General features: G+C 38.0%; 3 protein-coding genes across 6 annotated transcripts; 1 reads left to right on the forward strand and 2 right to left on the reverse strand.

Moving 5' to 3' along the window:
- The first annotated feature begins 120 nt into the window (after positions 1–120).
- Positions 121–8,932, forward strand: LOC115689754 (cyclin-B1-3). Of its 4 annotated transcripts, none has more exons than XM_056305369.1 (25): positions 121–218; positions 386–443; positions 549–618; positions 733–765; positions 1,459–1,534; positions 1,641–1,689; positions 1,766–1,862; positions 2,061–2,096; positions 2,261–2,321; positions 3,273–3,330; positions 3,419–3,494; positions 3,635–3,661; positions 3,753–3,786; positions 4,014–4,062; positions 4,135–4,225; positions 4,665–4,716; positions 5,723–5,995; positions 6,065–6,187; positions 6,559–6,648; positions 6,777–6,938; positions 7,028–7,087; positions 7,401–7,499; positions 7,745–7,923; positions 8,004–8,216; positions 8,303–8,932. In XM_056305369.1, the coding sequence occupies exons 1-24, from the start codon at positions 156–158 to the stop codon at positions 8,137–8,139; spliced, it is 2,052 nt and encodes a 683-aa protein (XP_056161344.1). In that variant the 5' UTR covers positions 121–155; the 3' UTR covers positions 8,140–8,216; positions 8,303–8,932. The 4 variants fall into 4 exon arrangements, with proteins under 4 accessions (XP_056161344.1, XP_056161345.1, XP_056161346.1 ...); XM_056305370.1 differs by having other exon boundaries at positions 3,422–3,494; XM_056305371.1 differs by having other exon boundaries at positions 3,437–3,494.
- A 774-nt stretch (positions 8,933–9,706) lies between these two features.
- Positions 9,707–12,550, reverse strand: LOC115689755 (uncharacterized). Its single transcript, XM_030615911.2, has 2 exons — positions 12,028–12,550; positions 9,707–10,506 (listed from the first exon to the last, which is right to left on the reverse strand). Exons 1-2 carry the CDS (start codon positions 12,369–12,371, stop codon positions 10,020–10,022), a joined length of 831 nt encoding a protein of 276 aa, XP_030471771.2. The 5' UTR covers positions 12,372–12,550; the 3' UTR covers positions 9,707–10,019.
- A 1,753-nt stretch (positions 12,551–14,303) lies between these two features.
- Positions 14,304–16,813, reverse strand: LOC115689753 (uncharacterized). The gene has a single exon (XM_030615908.2). The coding sequence runs from the start codon at positions 16,579–16,581 to the stop codon at positions 14,443–14,445; it is 2,139 nt and encodes a 712-aa protein (XP_030471768.1). The 5' UTR covers positions 16,582–16,813; the 3' UTR covers positions 14,304–14,442.
- Between the last annotated feature and the right edge of the window lie 6,169 nt (positions 16,814–22,982).

Raw genomic sequence — 22,982 nt, forward strand, 5'->3', positions numbered from 1 at the left:
AAGCTTGGAACAGTGTGGTGCAATCTTCCTTTTGTCGCCGGAGGGTATTGATGTCAAAGCACACTCCCATTTTCAAACGCGAAAAGACGCGCTTCTCTTTCAACCTCCTCAAAACTCAAACCCGCATTTACACAGAGAGAGAGAGAGAGAGACAGATGCTATCGACTCGGATGAAATCGTCACAGCGATCGAGCACAGCAGGAATGGTGATCGCCAAGGTGGTTTCCCCCCCGCAAGAACCCTAATCCTGCCCCCCCGATCCTTGTTTCCTCCGTGCCTTCTCGCGTTTTTCTACGGATGTCGAATCTGCCTAGAGCGCGTAGATTTCGTTGTTTTTGCTTCTGATTGCCATCTTCTTTTGCGCTTTCTTGGTTGAAACTCTCAGGCGAAACTTAAAGGAGGCCTGAATCCATTCGCCGAGGAATCCTCCAAGAAGAAGAACGGTACGAGTTCATTTTTTTTTTTTTTGTGGAATTTGAATTTTCTTTTGATCTTTTGTACTTGGCGTGGCGTTCCTGATGCGCACGGTCGCTTTTTGATGGAAGCAGTCGGCGCCGGCAAATTCAAGGTTTTCACGGATGCCGAGAAACTCGGAACTGATAAGGCTGCGGACAGATTGTGAGTTGTTCGAATCATTCGTTCGGTCTCTTCGTGCTCTGCAAATCTTGCCTTCTGATAGTCACTATGCTTAGTCTTAAGTTAATATTTTCTATTTTTTCTTGTTGGTTACAGAAAATCTGCGACCGGATTCAGCATGCCTCCACGGTAAGAGACATCTCTGAACTTCCCTTGTGGAATTACTACTATGAGGGAATATTTGATGAGTCTCTTTTTGTTTTAGACACGTCCAGTTTTTTTTTTATTTTTTATGATGGATTATCTGGTAGTGTTCAGCTTCATTATCAGGAGATAAGTCCCATGTCGGTAATATATAAAGAAACTTATCCAGTGCTTGAGCTCTTTCTCCCCGATGTTTACAGTGTGAGTTGTTTAAATGCTTAGATATCGAGTGGCACCAGAACCAAATTCAGACCTCCATGTAGAATCTTGAAAAAGTTATCTAGGCCTGGCTGCTTGCAGGTCATGTCATTGTTTGCACTTGGTAGACTTTGAGTTGAGGAGGCTATATTGGCCGATTAGTGTCCATGGAGTTGAACCACTTAGATTGCGGGACACCATGATGCTCATTACACTAGAAATTCTGTGTTCATCATTAATTCCCTGGTCTCCTTTCCAAAATTTATGTGAGGTGACAGGTCAAACATTTCACCCGTAATTTCATATCAGAAGCTGCCTACAACCATTTTTGTAACAGTACTAGGCAATTTGGCTTGTGGTAGACCTGGTATTTTGCCGCTAGAAAGCCTATCAACAACTATTTTACTCCAAGGTGATGTTTTGGTTGTTTTAGCCATAATATTTTTTGTATTATCTAGTTTGTCTTCTTTGTTCTTGCAGAAAAACATCAATCACAGCTAACAAAGGTGTCAGTGGGACCACTGTAAGTGATGCAAGGAGGATTGCTTTCTCTTGCGTACTGGAACTTTTACATGAGTCTCCTATTGTTCTTTTGGTGTTCAAGTTACTTGTTATGAACTTAATCCATATACACATCAAATATTTAGTCATTTTACTTGCAGGATGGTTTTGAGAACCAAAAGAAGAGCGCGGGTAAAAATGATGCTTCTGGTAGGATTAAACTAGGCTGAGAAAGAAAGCGTTCTTGAGACTTTGTATTCATCTGATTATAATTTGTTTTCTTCAGGTAAAGAAAATATAAGAAGAAAAGCTTTGGCTGATGTCAGCAATGTTCGAAAAAGTGATGTTTCCGATAAAGTTGTATGCGATGGGTCCAAACCAATGTGAGTATTGCTATATTTTGATAGGGAGTTTTCTTTCTTTCTTTATCTTATTTCTGTTTTCACCCTATCTGTTTCTGACATGTTCTATGAAGATTTTATGGTACTTGACAATTGACATGACTATGGAATTTTGTGGTTCTCCATTAGCTTCCTAATCGTGCGGGTAGCTCTAACCACATTAAACACAATTTATTGCAGGAAGTACAAAAATGAGGGCTTCACATCTTTGCAACGGTATGCTTAGAGATCTTTTCCACTTCACATATTTGTAGGGGTTACATCGAGTCCTAAAAGTTGAAGTTTTTGTTTTGGATGCCTACAGTGAATTGTATTCAGCACTTCTACTTTTCCTTTGACTTTGTTATTGGTAAAGCATTCAACACTTTTCTTTGCCACAGTGTTTCGGTGGATCCAAGCATTAGGAAAGCAGGGGTTGCGAAAAAGAAATCTTTTGTGATGGTAAGTTTGCATTCCTGCTTTTTTTTTTCTCTCTTTTGCTCTTGGCTATTTAATATACAAGTAATGGTATTTTTTCTTCTCTTGAAGCAGCCCAGCATTTTGTTTCTGAACTTATCAGAATAATCGATTCTTACATTTTGAAATTTGGTGAGTAGCAGGAAATAGGTTGGGGATTGTGGTTTATTTTACCTTTGTATTGGATATTTATAGGACTTGGTAAGTGGTCGGAAAACTAAAGTGTTTGTTTTTGGTGCCCAGACTTTAAAAGAGGATTGTCAGGTCGAATTAGATATATTGATGTCACTCTTGACACGATGAGTAGTTGTATTTAAGGCCCCAGTGATTAGCCATTAATAGCTCAAATGGGAGCTCACGAGATGGAGACATAGGAAATGTGTCACGATTTGATGGCGTTGGTGAAGAAAAGAGCAACTGAAGCGCTAAAGGGAGGAATAGATTTTCATCTGAAGAGATAAAACTGGAAAAGAAAAAGGGCAACGGAAATGAACTTGTATAAAATTCTGAACTTGCATTTATCATGGTGAATTTATCGGGTTTGAACATATCATTTCTTGGATAAAATCTTTTTCGTGAAACGTCGGGTACCACAAAATATGGGGTAATTGACTTGCCTTGAACCGGTTTTAAAGTTCCTTAGACAAGCACAGAATAGCACCATAAGCTGTGGGAGATTGAAGCTTCTTTTATGAATAAACTATCCATTTAGCTTAAGGGACTCCAATAAGTGGCTTTAAAAGGACCTCATCAGAGGTATGGCCGTATGGGCTTACTGTTTATGATTTGAGATGACCCCTTCCCCTCCTATTAATCCACCAAAACATGTGGCAGCATAATATCGTTTTGTAAACTAGCACTTGGGCATCTCTTGGTATCTTTTAACACATATTGCATGATCATAATGGGTACAAATATATCATCTGATTGAACCAGGGAAAAGTGAGGGAACAAATGAATCAAAGGAATGAAGAGCCTCCTACAGTCAAGAGAGGTGAACATGATTTTCAGTAATTTTTTAAGCATGATTTCTACTTATTTGAAATGCCCTTACTAGTTTTCTGTCTTACCATGTATGAAAGAAGTTAATACTGCTACAGCTTCTCAAAGGGTCGTAAACAAGGGGCCATGTCAAGATCATAATATCACCGAACAAAGGTATTTGCTATCCGTGATTGTCATTTTACTGTTAATTGCAGGATCCTCAAAATGACAACTGCATTTAACTCTTATTTGGCTCCGTTTTGTCAATCTTTTTAGGACTTTTTAGTGTAACATAATTTTGCCTTTTCTGTCAGGACTCGAATAAATGCTATGTTAACAAGGTATGAGAGCTAACTTTTGCATTTTTCTCATAGAAAAATATACATTTCTTTACGTTGATTCATTCCTTTGGTTACCTTTTTCTGTCTTAAGGAAGTCTTTGCCAGTGTTGAGGAGGAACAGCCAGGTAAAATTGAGTAATATAATGCTAGTGTTAAAGAAGTCTGTCATTGGAAATCATTGCTCGTATATATAAGTAAATGTTTATGTTGAAGATGTTACCGCCTTGCTATGATGAACTAAGAAAACAAGTTATTTTTCTTGATTTTCTTTTTCGCGGCACACATTTTACTCTAGCATATTGCATGGGCCTTTTGCTTGGGATTTTCCTGAAAGAAGTTGCTTTTCTATTAGGAAAATTCTGAAAGTACAGCTAAGAGAAATGGCAGAAGTGCTATGCCCAGTAAGTTGCTATGCACTGAGATTTTTTTCTTAGTAAGTCATTGAATCGCTTTAACTTTGTACTTTTTTTCAGCCAAGATAAAAGGTGGTCATAAAGTACTTCCCCGTGTGAGCAATCTTGCAAGCCATGTTGCAAGTACTAGAGCGAGTGGTTGCACAATGATGTAAGTATCAACAAATCAGTGACCTCAAGTTTTTCTATTTGAAGAAATGAACTGTGGACAATCAGCTTTTTGCAAGTTCGTGGGTATAGCTAGTCCCCCCAAATGCATTCATTGCAAAACAAAAGTCACGTCAGCTTATATTGATGTTATCATCTTTGCACTTGGTGATAAAAGTTGGTAAATAGTAAATGAAGTGCTACTTGCGTTTTTAAGTTCTTGTAAGTGGTGAGACAAGAGGAAGCTTCCCGAATGGATGTTGCTAACCTTGCTGAGGTGATACTGAAACTTGAAAATAATCCAAGATCATGTGCTGTACTTGTGCTTCCTTTTACCTCTGCATATCTTTTGTAATCTCACCTTTTTGAATTGGAATTGGATTACTTTTGTTATAATAAAAATTTTGATTTATGTTCGCAACATATTTGTCAATTTTTTGTAGGGGTCCAAGGTTTCAATCTACTGTTGGTGCATCTTCAAGAAAACATTCTAAGGTTTGTGTCTCATCTTTTTGGTAAATATTCGAACTTACAAGCAGTCCAAATACTAATTTATTTAAATTCTCTTGGTTTATTCTTCTTGGATGCTTCTAGTTTGAGATATACTAAATAAAACTATGGATGTTCCTTTTGTGCACCACCTCTTTTTGAGTAGCTACTGATAAAATAGTCATACAAGGGTAAATATTATTCTGGTTCATGCTTGATTGTGACTGATATTTACTCTTTAATCACCATAAGGTGGAATCATTTAAAATAATAATAAATGTCATGATTTGCATTACTTCTATTAAGAACTGGGTTAAATGTCTAAATCTTTGAAAACATCAACTTTTTCAGTTAAGAGTAAGCTTTCCCTAAAAGTTTGTTTTGCAATTCTATTCACGAGAGAGAACTTAATTCATACTTGTTAACATGGATTTTATCATGTCAGCTACGTTCATAACTATGGGATACACTAGGCTATATTCGTAAGTATGTGATACATTTGTTTTTTAAACCTCAAATTGAGAGAAAGACACACATACACACACCCACACACACTCTATGTTTGTACGTCTTAAAGCTATCCCGCCCAGCAAATCATCTCTGGACTTGGGTTTTAATATGTGGACTTCATTGGTTTTTCATTCTTAACAGCAGATCTCTCAATATTTAGATTATGCGCTCCTCTTGCTAATACTACTGACCAGAGGATGTAACTAATTTTATGTACATAGTATCGCAATTTCATGAGTGTCATTCAGATCTAAATGGCTTACTAATTCAATTGCTCTGTATTTCAGTTATTTTCTTATAGATTCTCTTTTATTCAATGGATACCAAAGATTATTGCATTGGTAGTACATTCAAATTTTTCATCAGTAATCATTTTAATCGTATCCAAGCGACTCTTTGTTTGCACACTATTCTCGCTACAAAAGTTTTTGTCAAGCAATAATGTGCAGTCACATCAACTTGGTACTGAGATAAAATTAAGCTTGACCTTGCTATGAATCAGGGAGTTGTTAACAACGCACTTGGGGCTTTAGATGCTCAAAGGGCCTCAAAATGCGAGGATGTAAAAGTTGTGGACAAATCTGTTGATGGAGTATCTCCTGAAAAGCAGACAGAAGTGTCAGTTCCTCTTGCAGAGAATACATTTCAACTGGATAAAGAAGCGATGTCATCAAGTAATATCATCCACTCTGGTGGAAGTACATCAGGTTTCATTGTGAAGAAAAAACCACAGCGCCGGAGATCCTATACATCTCTTTTGATGGCTAGATCAAAGGTTAGAAGAACTGGTTGAGTTCTTAATGTGACTGTTGCATGAATTTAAGGGTGGTTGTCTATTCTGCAGTTCCTAGGCGAAAATGGTGAAGTCTTAAAGCTGGAAAAATTACCAAGCATAGACGATCACAGCAATCAACTTGAAGTTGCTGAATATGTTGACGATATATACGAGTATTATTGGAATACTGAGGTACTTTTTTTGTCCACTTTGTTTGGTTATTACTAACCATCCTAAGGAATTTCTTGTCTCACAGTTTGTAGTCAGAATAAGGGACATGACAGTTTCGTTCATATAGACAAATGTGCTTTACATTTTCACTATATAGATTAAGGATTTCATGGTTAGCCTTTGTTGTTTGGGGACATAAAAGGGATATAGAGATCGATTCTATTTAGGTTTCATGAAAACTCGGAGACTGTAGTATTTTCACCGGATTATGTGAGATAAATTTTAATTTATTCTGTGCCTCTAAGTAGGTTCCTGAAATTTAACTTTATTGATATAGTGTGTAAAGTAAATTTGTTCTATCCTTTATGTTTATTAAATGTCTATTTTTGCAGGCACATAGTGCATGTTTGGCAAATTACATGTCAATTCAAAGAGACATTACGCCCAGTATGAGAGGCATATTGATAAATTGGCTCATTGAGGTATTGACTTAAGAACTCAACATTTTATATTCCCTTTCCCTGTTCACTCTCTTAAATCTAATTTTATGGTATTGGTTGTAATCTTGTCACTCGTTAAAAATTATTGGACATCTTTGTGAATATTGTAGGTGCACTTCAAATTTGATTTAATGCATGAGACACTTTATCTCATGGTGACATTGCTAGACCGATATCTATCTCAAGTATCAATCCAGAAGAAAGAGATGCAGTTGGTTGGTCTCACTGCACTTTTGCTGTCATCTAAATATGAAGACTTTTGGCATCCTAGGGTATGTTGAAGTTTCTCTTGCCTCCTGTAATCCTTATATTTGGGCAAGTTTCTGACACATGCTTAATTTTGTCCGTGCTCTTCCAACAGATAAAAGACCTCATCAGCATCTCAGCAGAGTCTTACACAAGAGAGCAAATGCTAGGGATGGTATGTGTTGTCGTATTATGTGGTTGAGATAGCTTACTCGATTTGATGTAATGCATAGCAATGTAGAATGTATAACTTGCTCTGGCCAAAGAAAGAAAAAAGAAAATCTAACTTGCTTTTCACTTATTACAAAAGGCCTCTTCTCATAAGTCACAATTGCTTTTGGCCTCTTAAACTTCAATCATCTAGTAAAATAACAGTAGGATAAAAAATTAGACCTTTATGACATTTTTCATCTATGCTAAGCGTACTATCTAGGAAAAATTCGCCTCTATTGACAACATATAGTGGCTTCCTTTTGTTATATTTTCAGGAAAAATCAATCTTAAAGCAGCTGAAATTTCGTCTGAATTTGCCTACTCCTTATGTTTTCATGCTGAGGTTTCTCAAAGCTGCTCATTCAGACAAAAAGGTATGCAGTGGCTCATGAGTGAGTATGATCAGACTAGCATGTAAGATAATTTCATGCCTTCCTGTGAAGCTTCAGACCTTCCATAATGTAGACTTAAGTTGGATTCAGATCATAGAGGTCCCTATAAATAGAACCTAACTGGAAATGACGGAAACTTGAATGTCCATATCCTTCAAAATCTTGCTTACCTTGCTTTGGGCTCTAAACCTGCTAATGCTTCTCGTTGACTCGGTCACTCCTGCCAGCTTGAACACCTAGCATTTTATCTTATCGAGCTTTGCTTGGTGGAATACGAGGCGTTGGAGTTCAAGCCTTCACTGCTATGTGCATCAGCTTTATACGTTGCGAGGTGTACACTACAGATGTCTCCAGCTTGGACGCTGCTGCTCATCAGACATGCACGCTATGAAGTGTCCCAAATCAGGCATAGATCTTTTAAGATCATTCTTTTGTGAACTTTCTTACTCTGCAATCAGTATTGACAAGCTCGGCCTATTCCTGCAGAGTATGTGCGGAGATGATACTGAGATTCCATAAAGCTGCTAGACTAGGGCAGTTGAAGGTCACATATGAGAAGTATATGGGGTCGGACCATGGTTGTGTTGCAGCGATAAAACCATTGGATGAGCTTCCTTTTTGATTTGGCTCATGTTGATTCTTTCCACTCCATGACGCGATTTCCAAAATTCTATACTGCTAAAAAAGCTGACGTGATTGGTAAGGTTGCTTTTTATTTGGAGATCTAAATTCACATCGTCCCTCTGTTTATTCTTATATTATCGTGTACTTTTGTTGCCTGACAGGAAAATCTGCATTGCTGTACATCTTGTAATTGTTGTGACTTGCTTTAATTTTGTGAGCGAGGCATAGTAAATATGGGCTTTTGTTCTGCGGTTGCTGCCCCCGCTGCCGCCACTAATGCAGTTCAATTGTGTCCTTGGGGGATTTTTAGGACTGTTTGTGGATTTGAGTATAGATATCGTGCAACACGCTCAACATTCGGACTGCCTCAACATTTGATGGTAATGGCGCAAAGCACTTTCTTTTTTAGAAATTAGACAATGTATTGATTCTCAGGATAACTTCTCGTTGGAGATTGATATTGCCTTTCATCCTTTCGCAACACTTTCGAATCTCACTATAAAAATGGAGTCCGTATCTAATATTCAGATTTGTGGTTCATTTATTGCTGCGGCTTGAGAACGGACTGATATTGATATTGAAATTCAAATGGATTTACTACGTTCCACTGGCAGTTTAAAACCAAGGGTGACAGTGATTGGCTGGTTTCGTGCAAATTTTGTCCCCTTGAGAATTACCATGCAAAAGCCCTATTAAGATTCTGTTTGCTCATAGTGATATTAGTAGGAAAAGGTTTCATACGAAACGATCTACAGAATAGTGATGCGTATATCCCCACATTTGAAGCCAAACATCTGTTCCTCTTTTATTCTGTCTGCTGCCTATAACTCTTTTAAGCAAGGATTCATACACTACATCGCAACGAAGCCTCGAGAAATCAACCCAGTCAAGAGGCAAAAATTTCTTCCCAAAGAATCAAATGCATGTTCTTAACATCCTAGTTAGAACATTATAACTTGTTACCTTGAACATATTAGAGGGCAAGTACATAAATCAACAACAGATTTTGCGGTCACAAGCACACCTGTGAATAGTTTTCATTTCTCTTCTTTTCCCCTGTCCAAATATTGCTGTATGTAACAACTACGATGAGGCAAAACTGTAACAGCAGGGCATTAAAGAACTTTTGCAAATAAAAGTGTTTAACCAAAGTGGAGTTGAAAGTTAAAGCTCTCACATCTCTATGAGAGAACTCATCGCTTAAGTGCTCTAACGGACATGAACAACAATGGCACTTCAGGTCAATCTCAGCTTAAGAAGAATAAGCATTTGCTTGATTTAGAACCTAATCAACATCAATACACATCTACATCGAAAAAATGAAACCTCGATGAGAATGCGACATGACCCTTAGCTCCATGGTTATGCGCAAAATCAAAACCTCATAGGGAGTAAATAGAAAGTACCCTGCAAGCTCACTGCTACATAGACCGCAGAACAACCTACTGTGTTTGTAAAGATCGAGTGAAAATGTATAATTATTCCCTTTCTAATCACCCTATGAGATTGAACATAGCCACAACCTTTTACCCAAACCACAAGCAATAGAAAAACTGCACACTATGAGGGAAAAAACTTTGAACTGGAATAATATCACTACCAATGGAAACAGAGGACCAAAGGGCCAGGGTTGTATCAGTGTGTACATAATAGATGTCTGTATGTACCGACTAACTATACGCTCGAGTAACTCCACCTCCTCCAGAATAAAGAGTATACATTGAACTGTTCAGCATAACTCCTTATGTACATATACTGTATCATCATTCACCAAAAACCAGCTTTATTTGCCATCAATTATTTTACTACACAAGCTGCATTGCATTATTCCACAAGTATATGCCCTACAGATTACAAGACTACGAGCTACACATTCTACTATGAGCAAGGGAGCAAACCGTCTTGTGTGAGTAAATGATCTTGATGGTCCAAAGTCTCCCTCACAGCTCGATAGAATTCCACCCATGATGATGGTTGCACATCAACAGGACCCCACAAGAATGTCGGATTTGGACTAGCTGGGCATGCAGTGACCAAATCTAGAACCGACACTGCAGGCTTAGGGGGTTGTGGGAAATTGAAGGCTAGATTGTCCACTTTGTGCTCATAGATCTTGCCTTTCCTATCCAACTTATACCGTGACGTCCCTTGAAACTCCCCTTTTGCTTCCCATGGAACCCGAGGAACCCCTTTTAGGTTCCACCTAATCAATATCATATTCTCTGAAGGCTGCCAAATTCTGTACACCTCAAGGGATATATCACGAAACAGAATCTTTCCATGAAATCTCAATGCCCAGAAAATTAATTTGTAGTTATCAATCCCAGTAAAGGTATTCAGAGGGTCCGTAAAAGTGATATCATTCCTGAACAACAGAAAACCAACATAAAAACACAAATTTCTATTAGCATCAAGACAAGATACAACCTACTTAAGATTGTCCATAAGGCGTCTCATGGAAAAACTAACATCATACATACATGAAAAATCAGATTCGCATAGGCAAAAATTCAGCTTTAAAAGGACCCTGCAAAAATGATTTCAAATAAACAGCCAAGAGTGCAAACATTCAACAGTCTTGCATAAAATAACTTCATTAAACATGTGCGAACAAGCTAAAAGTGGGATATAACCAATGGTAAATTTGAAAATCCACAAACTAATGTAGAATCACATCCTCAATAAGTTACAAACAAAACAGAACATTCATTTTGAGTATAAAGTTGAAGGATGTTATTTAGATTATTTATTGGCATAGGCCACCAGCTAGATCTGAAGCTCCAGTTGAGATTCAACCTGAGCTTTCTGGTTCTTGCTGCCCGAACCCTCTATCCCTGATAGAGTAGTTTGGAATTCACGTCAGGGGATTTCTCAATGGACAGGTCTTCGGATACCTATTAAAGGATTGAAGGGGCCATGTAACTCAGCTTTGGAGCATAGCAATCACTTGTTCTTCTGCTGCCCCAGGGTAGGTCCGCTGTTTTGCAACTTTAATATGCTTTCTTGTGATTTAGGTCTTCGGATACCTATTAAGGGATTGAAGGGGCCATGTTACAAGCTTATTTAGTTTAATTCTTGCATAGCAAATTGTTTTATTCCTTGGTTGGCAATGGACAACAGATTGGCTACAAAAGATAGATTACTAAAGTGGAAATTGCAAATTTCTCCAACATATTGCCTATGTAACTCAGCTTTGGAGCATAGCAATCACTTGTTCTTCTGCTGCCCCAGGCTTGGTCCGCTCTTTTGCAACTTTAATATGCTTTCTCGTGATTTAGGGGACCGGATCAGCAAAGGTATTTGGGCAATGTGCACTTTCAAAGGGAATCCACTTCACCAGTTGCTGTTCAAGCTATCAAGGGATGCCTTTCTCCACTATATTTGGATCATGAGCAATTGCTGTATACATGACTCTTCTATCGTTGGAAAGTGATGCCTCAATACTTATGAGAATTAAGAGGGCAGTATGTGGTAGGATAATGGGCTGCGTTCAGTTTAGAAGGAACGTTTTCTTCGATAGGCTTTAATATCCATGCTCTAATTGGGGCCTTGAAAGCTTGTTCCTGTAGTTTTGGATTGTTGAGCATGCAACAGGTCTGCTCACCTGCTTTGAGTATTCTGTTTTCTAGCTTATCTAAAACAAACACAAATCATAAGGGAAATTTCAAATTGACTCAGAGAGATGATGACAAAACAAAAGTAATCTAAAACACAAGCACAAGTACCCCAGGAAAAAGATGGAACTATGAGCATCCCAAAACTAGCTTCATGCATTTGAATGGGCAATAAGAATCCCAAACTACTTATATCCTGCATATACCTCAAAGCTTAATCCCACAAAATTAAATCCCAAAAAGAGAGAGCTAGAAAGAACCCCAGAATATACCTATAGATGTCATAATTGAGGTCCTTGGTGAAGAGCAGAGGCATGTCTTCACGGAGAGTCCTGACGGCGAGCCCAAGATTGACGAAGAAGTCGTCCCTCTGCTGATTGTCCTGCTCATCGCGGGGGGTACCCACTTCAACGCCTTGAACTGTCGGCGGCGTTCGGACACTGCTCAAGGCAGGGCTGACAGAAACCGGAGAAGAGGAAGAGGGAGAGGAAGAAGAGAGGGAGAAGGGTCTGGTGGGCTGAGAAGAACAGAAGGGTTGGTTGGGGTGGCAGGGCTTGTTGTCCTTGGACTTGGGTTGGAGGAGGGAAGGGGAGAGGTTGGGTAAGAGGAACGCCATGGCCCTTCAATGGGGTCTTGGTTCTTGATTCTTGATTCAGTTTCAATCAAATGGAAGAGATTTTGTGGGATTGGTTTTCACTGCAAGAACTGAAGACAGAGAGAGAGAAGGGAGGTGTCATTCTTGTGTACGTTGTTGAGTTTTGAAACAGAGGAAGAGAGAGAAAGAAAGGTTGGAGATTTTTGAGTGGCTCTAAGCTTGGCCATCGATGTGTGCTTGCTTTGACTCCCCTGTTTCTGCCTTTTCTTTTCTCTTGCTTTTTTCCTTATTTTTCTTTTTACCCTATTATTTTCAAGTATTATCGTCTATTTTAATACATAATATTTTCAAAGTTGACGCGTGCATTTTCGATTAAGCAATAGACTGTATTCTCATTTGATTTGTTCATTTAAAAGACAAGTTTTCGGTCTTGTTTTTGAAAGTTGTTCGTATAAGAAAAATGATTCGGTTTCCTATTTTCTTTTGAAAATGAAATCCGTATTGAAAATGCATTCGGTCAGAAAATGGTTTTCAAAGTGAGGATGGAACGCATGCAAAGCTGTTTTTAACTTTTGAATTACAAAATAAAAATGAGAAGAAAAAGTTTGTAAGTTTGTATTTTCAATGAGGACGCAAATTGAAATACGCTTTTTTTTTTTTAACTTTGCAATCCACACAATCAAATGTGCTTTTTTCTAATTTATATCCATATTGGGAAATTTTTTTACTTTCGAGAATAAAATGCCATCCTCATTGAAGATGAAAATTAAGAACATCACGAGGAAGAGCTCTTATTTTCTATGTATGGTGATATCATTTTAGCGTATTTGCCCAAATTTTGAAATAAAATACAAAATTCATCATATTGGGGCTTGTTTGTCTGCACTTAAGAACACGTAAAAACTATTTTCTTGGTTTTCTAGTGAAAAATAAAAATATTATCAAAATTTCAAAAAATAAAAATAAAAATATATATCCGTATTTACGTGTCAAGGATTTCGGGTTTAAAAAAGTCATTTACGAATTAGAAGAAGCGGAAAATGAACTTATAAGATGCGAAATGACATGACGGGCAATATTTTATCATAGACAATTTGATTCTTCCTTTTTTTTTTCCCATGCAAGATGTTTCTAAAATACAGATTCTACGGTATAAACCGAGAAGAACAACACAAATTGAAAAGCTCGACTTGTTGATCAATTGATTGAAATTTCAAACCGAGAAAATTCTGAGTCTTGACTTAGTCATTCCTTTGGTTCTAGGAATAGCTCCATTTCAATCCATTTCCAATCTTTTTCTTCACAGAACAAAAAAGTTCATCGAGATCACATAGCCCCTCTGAAAGATGTGATCTATGTAATGTCTCCATCACGTTGTCTATCGTGAATCATAAACCGGGAGATCAAACAATAATAATTCGATGCTATAATCAATCTAAAATATGATTTATCCATTCGATCAAGATCAAGGAAGGGAGAATTGGTTGAATTTATTACAAGTGTATGAGTGACCTATTGAATACAAGGCATGACTATGTTTCTGGTCATGTCCTAATAAACATAAAAATCCATCTTCATGTGCATGATCGATGGATGGGTCAAATGATGTGTGGGACAAAGAGGAATGAATTGGATAAGGGCATTCACGGCGGCACAAGCTACGAATAGCGACGGAGCCGAGGTGGCGGGAGAAGAGGAAACGTACGTTCGCATCTCTCCACTCGATTTCCATCATCATATCTATCGTGATACATTTTTTTCTATCTTGTTCTAATTCGACACCACTTCTTTGCAATATATCAACAAGATCTTCATCCGACATGCAATATCCATTCCATTCTCACAGTCAGTTCATCATACGATGTAATCATAAATCACGGGTATAAAATTGCATGTCGTACTCAATCTCACATGAATCATTCTATAGCTATCGAAAAATAGCTTCCATCAATAGAATACAACGGAAATGCACACCATTTTAAGTATAGACACACAAGAAATAGGAATCGATTGAATCAATCCCGAATTCGCTAACGAAGGCTTGGAATTTAGAAGATTAAGGATCTATACCGAGCTAGAGGTGCCCGTGGCGTTAATAGTACATGCCCCATGGAGGCTTGAAGAAGCAACCGAAATGAGCCAACAACAGCCAAACGAAAGCAAGAAGCTCTCCACCTTTGCTCAGCACCCGCGCATGCGCCTCTCCCCTAATTTGACCTGCTGCATATGTCAGCATCTCAACCCACACTCCACTCATCACCTTCCACTTCATTTCCCCAAGCCTTTCCATCTCGTGGGCCAATTTGAACCCCTCGGCGAGCGGAGATCGCGAGCTTCGCTCATCAAGCTCTAATTCCGAAGGATCCTTGAACAAGTCGATGCATTGCCCCTTCACATCCTTGGTTTCTCCGATTTGGTCACGCAGTATCTCCAATGTCTTGCTCGATGTGAATTGAGCATTGCCCGCCACACCGGACATCACATTAGGCTTGTTAAGTAAAAGATACAACATGTAGTCGGAGAGGATCTTGCTGAATTCCCTTTCCTCGTTTTTTTCTGTGGGTTCCTCTTTGTTGTACCACAATTCAGTGGCAATATGCCAACATATAATACCCGAGTCGTAATTAGCTCCAGTGACATACTTTAAAAGATTGCTGCAATCGGTCTCCCCTGGTCCACACTCGAGAAACATATCACCTCTAGCCTCATATATCTTTCTCACGTTTGTAGCACCATATTTCTCGGATTTACGTTTCACCTCTTTAAAGATAAAGATCCATAGCTCCTTAATAAAGGGATTCTTGGACACGTGCTTTGTATGCGCAATCAATGATGTGTTCCTCGGACAACGGCCTCCAACAATTGTCTCACAAGCTTGATAGAAAGAAGAGACGATCTTTCCAGCCATACGGAATGGAAAGCTGCAAATATTAGAAAAAGCAATGATGCCCAAGCCCCGATCGCACTTATACATCTTTCTTGGACTCTCCTCCCGTAACTCGGAGAAAAGGTTACGAGCAGAGATGGATTCTGACCACCTCCGAAACATTAATGGTGTATCTAAGAACTCGTAAGTATCGTTGGCATTAGGCTCTACTTCACATGTAGCGAATCGGGCCTTCCTCATATAATCAGTGGCAGATACCAACTTGTGGAGAAATGAAACTAGTTTAGATGAAGAAGTGTTGAGGAGCTTGATTTCGGCAATAGTCCAATTGGAGAAAACAAGCATGAAAAGAGCTATCACATCAAGAGCAATCCCTCCGAAAAGAAGGGAATAAGTAATGTTTATATCGAGTTCGGGGAGCCGATGCTTATTCAAGCGATTGAACAGGATGAAAGCCACTGCAAGGACATTTAAGGCTACGAAGCGGAAAATGTAGCTCCATTTGGAACGTATTGCCAACACTTTTGTGTGGAGCACCTCATACATGAACTGGAGTTCGACTGATATCACCCTCAACGCATCTAGCGGAGAAACTTTATGGAAATATTCTAGGCTTGCATCGCGTTGTTCCGATGTGAACATGAGATCTGCGAGGAAGACCTTCATGATTTGAAAGAATTGGTAAGCATGCTTTACCACAATGCTTTCAACAAGCTTTGCTTCTTTTTCATCATCATATCCATCCCCTGGAACATGGAATTCTCCATGCAACAACGTTTTTTTCGCATCAGAAAGTTTCACATCAGAAAGATATGCACCCATTGATTCCCTAAGCCTTGGGAAACTCGAGAGATAAAGTGCTAGTGTCCTCTCAACATTTTTTATGACCCCGACAAGAAACACTAGCATCGTTGGGATCACCAACCACTTGTCATTGAAAAATATTTGCACGAAGACATAGATGGCGGCACTAACTTGGAAGATAAGACTGAGCAAGTGCCGTTGCCAAAGCGAACTGTCCTCTAGAGAGAAGGCAGTGATGGTGTCCTGACCGCCAAGATGTAACAAGAGAAATGAGGTCCAAAATGCTTGAATTGCTCCATTTACTTCAGTTCCACAAGTGGATGAATTGGCTTGGTTGTGAGAGATGAGCCCGATAGCAAATGTAGCTACCCAGTCAGCCATCAAATAGGCCAACCACAAGAGGAAAACCATGCGGTCGTTGACTATTTTTTTTCGAAGAGGTGCAAATAGAATAAGAAAGACTTGAAGTAAGAGACTCAATATGACGAAGCCGCGAATGTTCCATTCGTTCCACAGATCCGAAATGGAAATAAATGCCATGCTTTCGCTTTGTTTGAATTTTGTCGCTCCTCTCCGGTATAATTTAGTGACAACAAAATATATAGGATGTTGAGATGGTTCCTTAATTGTTTGTCAGAAGACAGTATTTATTCAAAAACTCAACAATGAAACACAAACGAGGTATCTGGTTTATTAAGCGTGGGGAGAAAAGTATGTCATCCATGAATGGATGAATGGACGAGGCATTCACGGCACAGGATTCGAATAGCGACTGAGCACTGGGAGAAGAGAAAAGTACATTCGCATCTCTCCTCTTTCAAGTTTGGCATCAAATTCGACCAAACAAAAAAAGAAAGTTTGGCATCAAAGAATAGAAAAGAAGCATCGTATTCTTCTCATGGAAGAGAAGAAGAAGAATAATTAATTGCGGCCCTGAGAATAATGAAGTAACTGGTTGCCTAACAGAAATCAACCGAGAGAAATCGGTAAAGATTGAAATGGATTCGATTATAATCAATCAGAACTAAAAAAAAAGAAAGACAAATGACACAAACAATCCCTGAACAAATGTAGTTCCTGAACTTTAACTTAAAGTTCAATTTGGTCTATGAACTTTTAATCTATTCAATGTGGTCTCTAAACTTTTAGTATATGTTCAATTTAATCTCTGAACTATTTCAAAATGTCCAATGTAGTCCTTCCATTAATTCAAGTTCAGGGACTACATTAAACATTTTCATATAGTTCAGGAATTAAATTGAACATGCACTAAAAGTCCAGGGATCATATTGAACGGATTAAAAGTTCAGGTATCAAATTGAACATTAGGCTAAAGTTCAGGGACTACATTGAACAAGTTAAAAGTTCATGGATCAAATTGCACATTGGACCAAAGTTTAGCGACTGTTTGTGTCATTGTCCCAAAAAAAAAATCAAATTGATTCGAATCAAAGAGCACAAGGATCAATTTGACTTGTCTTTCAATTTGTTGGTATAAGAAGAGTGATTCAGTTTTTATTTTCAATTAAAAATGAAATTTGTACTGAAAATGCAAATTAAATAGAAAATTCGTCATATTAGCAAAATGGAGTGATTTAGGGCTTGCTTGTCTGCACTCAATAACAAGTTAAAAGGTTTTTCTTTGCTTGATTAAAATATTATCAATATTTCGAAAAAATAAATGAAAAATTTATGTTAGTATTTTACATGTCAATATTTACAGATTGTGAAATTTTCATGGGTTTCGGGATCAAAATAGTCTTACATAAATAAGAAGAAGCAGAAAATGAACTTATAGGATGCGAAAGATCTAGCATAATGAACAAGAATTTATCGAGGACAATTTGATTGTTCCTTTCTTCCTGTGCAAGACGTTTCTAAAATGCTGATTCTATGGTATAAACCGAGCATTCATTCAAGATTTCTGTCTTGGCTATTCATTCGAGCATTCTATCTTGGCTAGTTATTCGTTTGGTTCAAGGAATAGCTCCATTTCAATCCATGTCCAATTTTATTCTTCAAAGAACAAAGATGTAATCTATGTAGCGTCTTGGGTTGTATTTCTGATGAGCTGATCGATGTTATAGGAAAATCTTCGTCGCATTATTTTCGCGAATCAAAAACCAGTAGAATAAACGATGATAATTCGATACTTTACTTCATCTAAAATGGCACGATCCAACTTATCAAGATCAACAAAGGGAAAATGGGAGAAATTATTCTAAGTGTATGAGGTAGTCATGTCCTAATAAACATAAAAATCATCTTCATTGGCATGGTTGATGGGTCAAATGATTTATCGGATAAAGAGGAAAGAATAGGATACGGCATTCAATGCGGCTCGAAGCTGCCAATAGCGACAGAGGGAAGGAGGTTCGAGAAGAGGGAAAGTACATTCGATTCTCCTCTTTCAAGTTTGGCATCAAGGAATAAGATAAAGACAGCATATTGGTCTCACGAAAGAGAAAATTCCCAAATTGAAATTCTCTCATGGAATGGGACTTCCATCTTTTGTTGATGAGCAGTGACTACTTTGAGGAGTTGAGCAGAAGAACAATTTTAGCATTCAAAAGTGGTAAAAAGAAGAACGTAGCATTTTCATAATAGAGACCTCTGATTGCGGACGTTGTATTCTTTATCTAGGAATACTTTGCTAATTAAAAGTTTATAGAGAGAGAGCTGGCTTTCTAAATTGTAGCAGAGGATCCAACGTTGGCTAATTTGTGGAGTGCAACTAACGTTGGCCTCGCTTGGGGATCATATTCATTCCGGGAAAATTCCAAAAATTCCCGTTGAAGTGGAGTTTGTTTCTCAAAGTTCCTCCAAATTTGATTGTGTTCTAAAATATCTTAGATTTTGATCGCGGTGACTCAATTATCTCTCCGAGCTCATCTTGAGTGATATTAACTGCCGGCCAACGTTCACGTGCTCATCATGCACACATTTCCTCAATGCCATTCCCGTGCACAATCGAAAACTTTATAATAAAAAAAACCCAATTTTCAGATCGAAAAAGGGTTGGGTTTTTCGAACATAAATTGAAATATTAAAAATGAATGACCACTGCAGATGTGAGAGGAGATCTGTATTGAGAAAGTCAAGTCATGAAGTGAAGTAACCACAATTATGCGTTTCTTGCGTGTGAGAAGTTCGAGGTAAGGTCAATTCATGGCTAAGCAAATCACCGCTAGGTGCTTAATGTATGTGTTATGAGCATGTATTCGTCGGTCGGCAATTGTTTCCATCAGCGATGAATACAAGGAAATTGTTGAGTCAAAAGCGATTAAAATCGGTGTATCGTAAAGTCAAGTCTGGAGGACTCCGAAAATCGAGCCTACTGCAGGAGAATTTTTCAGATTTTTTTCTTGATTATGGGGAACTAAAATTTACGGCAAAGGTAATGGTCTTGATGGTGCCATCTGCTTAAAAATTATTAAGAACAAAAGAGTAAGCACCAACGGTGTATTTAGAGTTACGCTAAGTTTTAATTTCCAACTTCTAAAACCTTGAAAATTTCCAAACAAAAACTTTCATAATCTCACTAATTATATCAATTTAGACTCGTCGAATTTCTTTGTTTATGTTTTCTAAGATTAAAACATAATCATCTTTGCAAGAAACACCAACATCATTAGGATCACCAACGACTTGTCTCCAGGAAATATATGCACAAAGAGATAGATGGCCGACCTGGAAGATGAGATTATAGGTGCCATTCCCAAAGCGAGTTGTCGTCCAAAGAGAAGACAGTGATAGTGTCCGGACCGCCGATATGTAACAAAAGATACAAGGCCCAAAATGCCCGAAGTGCTCTGTCCACTTTAGCCGCATGAGTGGATGAATTGCCTTGGTTGTGAGAGATGAGGCCGATCGTGAATGCAACTACCCAGTCAGCCATCAAATAGGCCAAACACAAGAGGAAAATGATGCGGTAGTTCGCTACTTTCTTTGTAAGGGGTGCAAATAGAATGAGAAAGACCTGGAACGAGATACTCAGCATGACAAAGCCTCGGATGTTCCATTGATTCCACAAATCCAAAATCAAGCCAAATGACATGTTTTTGCTTAGTTCAAACTTTATCGCTTCTATCTATATAGTTTTGGTTTTTATATTAGAAATAGTGGGAAATGTATATATACATGTTGAGATGATTCCTTGCTTGTTTGTTAGAAGAAGGAATATATTCAAAAACCCAAGAGTGTAAACGAATCGTATACCACCACCCACAAATGAACACAAGTGAGATATCTCGCGCATTAAATGGCAAAAGAAAAGTATCTCATCCATGATTAGTTCATCATGAAGAAACCTCAGATGTTTCATTTGTTCAACAAATCCCAAATGGAACTAAATGCCATGTTATTGCTTAGTTTGAACTTTATCGCTCCGCTCTATATAGTTTCCGTTTGTATAGGAGGAATAGTGAGGAATGTATATATACATGTTAAGACAGTTCCTTACTTGTTTGTCATAAGGTAAAAGAATCATGAACTAATCATTCCGCAAATGAACACAAGAGAGGTATTTCATGCTTTCAACGGTAGGAGAAAAGAATCTCATGCACGGATGATGCTTATTGCTTTGTGTCAGGTTGGTGTTTTATCATCGAATTGATTTAATCTCAATTCTACTTGCACATTAAAAATGAAATTTGTACTGAAAATGCAAATTAAATAGAAAATTCGTCATATTAGCAAAATGGAGTGATTTAGGGCTTGTTTGTCTGCACTCAATAACAAGTTAAAAGGTTTTTCTTTGCTTGATTAAAATATTATCAATATTTCGAAAAAATAAATGAAAAATTTATGTTAGTATTTTACATGTCAATATTTACAGATTGTGAAATTTTCATGGGTTTCGGGATCAAAATAGTCTTACATAAATAAGAAGAAGCAGAAAATGAACTTATAGGATGCGAAAGATCTAGCATAATGAACAAGAATTTATCGAGGACAATTTGATTGTTCCTTTCTTCCTGTGCAAGACGTTTCTAAAATGCTGATTCTATGGTATAAACCGAGCATTCATTCAAGATTTCTGTCTTGGCTATTCATTCGAGCATTCTATCTTGGCTAGTTATTCGTTTGGTTCAAGGAATAGCTCCATTTCAATCCATGTCCAATTTTATTCTTCAAAGAACAAAGATGTAATCTATGTAGCGTCTTGGGTTGTATTTCTGATGAGCTGATCGATGTTATAGGAAAATCTTCGTCGCACTATTTTCGCGAATCAAAAACCAGTAGATTAAACGATGATAATTTGATGCTTTACTTCATCTAAAATGGCACGATCCAACTTATCAAGATCAACAAAGGGAAAATGGGAGAAATTATTCTAAGTGTATGAGGTAGTCATGTCCTAATAAACATAAAAATCATCTTCATTGGCATGGTTGATGGGTCAAATGATTTATCGGATAAAGAGGAAAGAATAGGATACGGCATTCAATGCGGCTCGAAGCTGCCAATAGCGACAGAGGGAAGGAGGTTCGAGAAGAGGGAAAGTACATTCGATTCTCCTCTTTCAAGTTTGGCATCAAGGAATAAGATAAAGACAGCATATTGGTCTCACGAAAGAGAAAATTCCCAAATTGAAATTCTCTCATGGAATGGGACTTCCATCTTTTGTTGATGAGCAGTGACTACTTTGAGGAGTTGAGCAGAAGAACAATTTTAGCATTCAAAAGTGGTAAAAAGAAGAACGTAGCATTTTCATAATAGAGACCTCTGATTGCGGACGTTGTATTCTTTATCTAGGAATACTTTGCTAATTAAAAGTTTATAGAGAGAGAGCTGGCTTTCTAAATTGTAGCAGAGGATCCAACGTTGGCTAATTTGTGGAGTGCAACTAACGTTAGCCTCGCTTGGGGATCATGTTCATTCCGGGAAGATTCCAAAAATTCCCGTTGAAGTGGAGTTTGTTTCTCAAAGTTCCTCCAAATTTGATTGTGTTCTAAAATATCTTAGATTTTGATCGCGGTGACTCGGTTATCTCTCCGAGCTCATCTTCGGTGATATTAACTACCGGCCAACGTTCACGTGCTCATCATGCACACATCTCGCACCCATTTTTGTCCAGAAAAAAAACACATTTCCTCAATGCCATTCCCATGCACAATCGAAAACTTTATAAAAAAAAAAACCCAATTTTCAGATGGAAAAAGGGTTGGGTTTTTCGAACATAAATTGAAATATTAAAAATGAATGACCACTGCAGATGTGAGAGGAGATCTGTATTGAGAAAGTCAAGTCATGAAGTGAAGTAAACACAATTATGCGTTTCTTGCGTGCGAGAAGTTCGAGGTAAGGTCAATTCATGGCTAAGCAAATCACCGCTAGATGCTTAATGTATGTGTAATGAGCATGTATTCGTCGGTCGGCAATTGTTTCCATCAGCGATGAATACAAGGAAATTGTTGAGTCAAAAGCGATTAAAATCGGTGTATCGTAAAGTCAAGTCTGGAGGACTCCGAAAATCGAGCCTACTGCAGGAGAATTTTTCAGATTTTTTTCTTGATTATGGGGAACTAAAATTTACGGCAAAGGTAATGGTCTTGATGGTGCCATCTGCTTAAAAATTATTAAGAACAAAAGAGCAAGCACCAACGGTGTATTTAGAGTTACGCTAAGTTTTAATTTCCAACTTCTAAAACCTTGAAAATTTCCAAACAAAAACTTTCATAATCTCACTAATTATATCAATTTAGACTCGTCGAATTTCTTTGTTTATGTTTTCTAAGATTAAAACATAATCATCTTTGCAAGAAACACCAACATCATTAGGATCACCAACGACTTGTCTCCAGGAAATATATGCACAAAGAGATAGATGACAGGACTGACCTGGAAGATGAGATTATAGGTTCCGTTCCCAAAGCGAGTTGTCGTCCAAAGAGAAGACAGTGATAGTATCCGGACCGCCGATATGTAACAAAAGATAC

This window comes from Syzygium oleosum, unplaced genomic scaffold, assembly GCF_021117445.2.
Source record: "Syzygium oleosum isolate NSW1041296 unplaced genomic scaffold, Sole_v2.1 Sole_v2.37, whole genome shotgun sequence".
NCBI lineage: Eukaryota > Viridiplantae > Streptophyta > Magnoliopsida > Myrtales > Myrtaceae > Syzygium > Syzygium oleosum.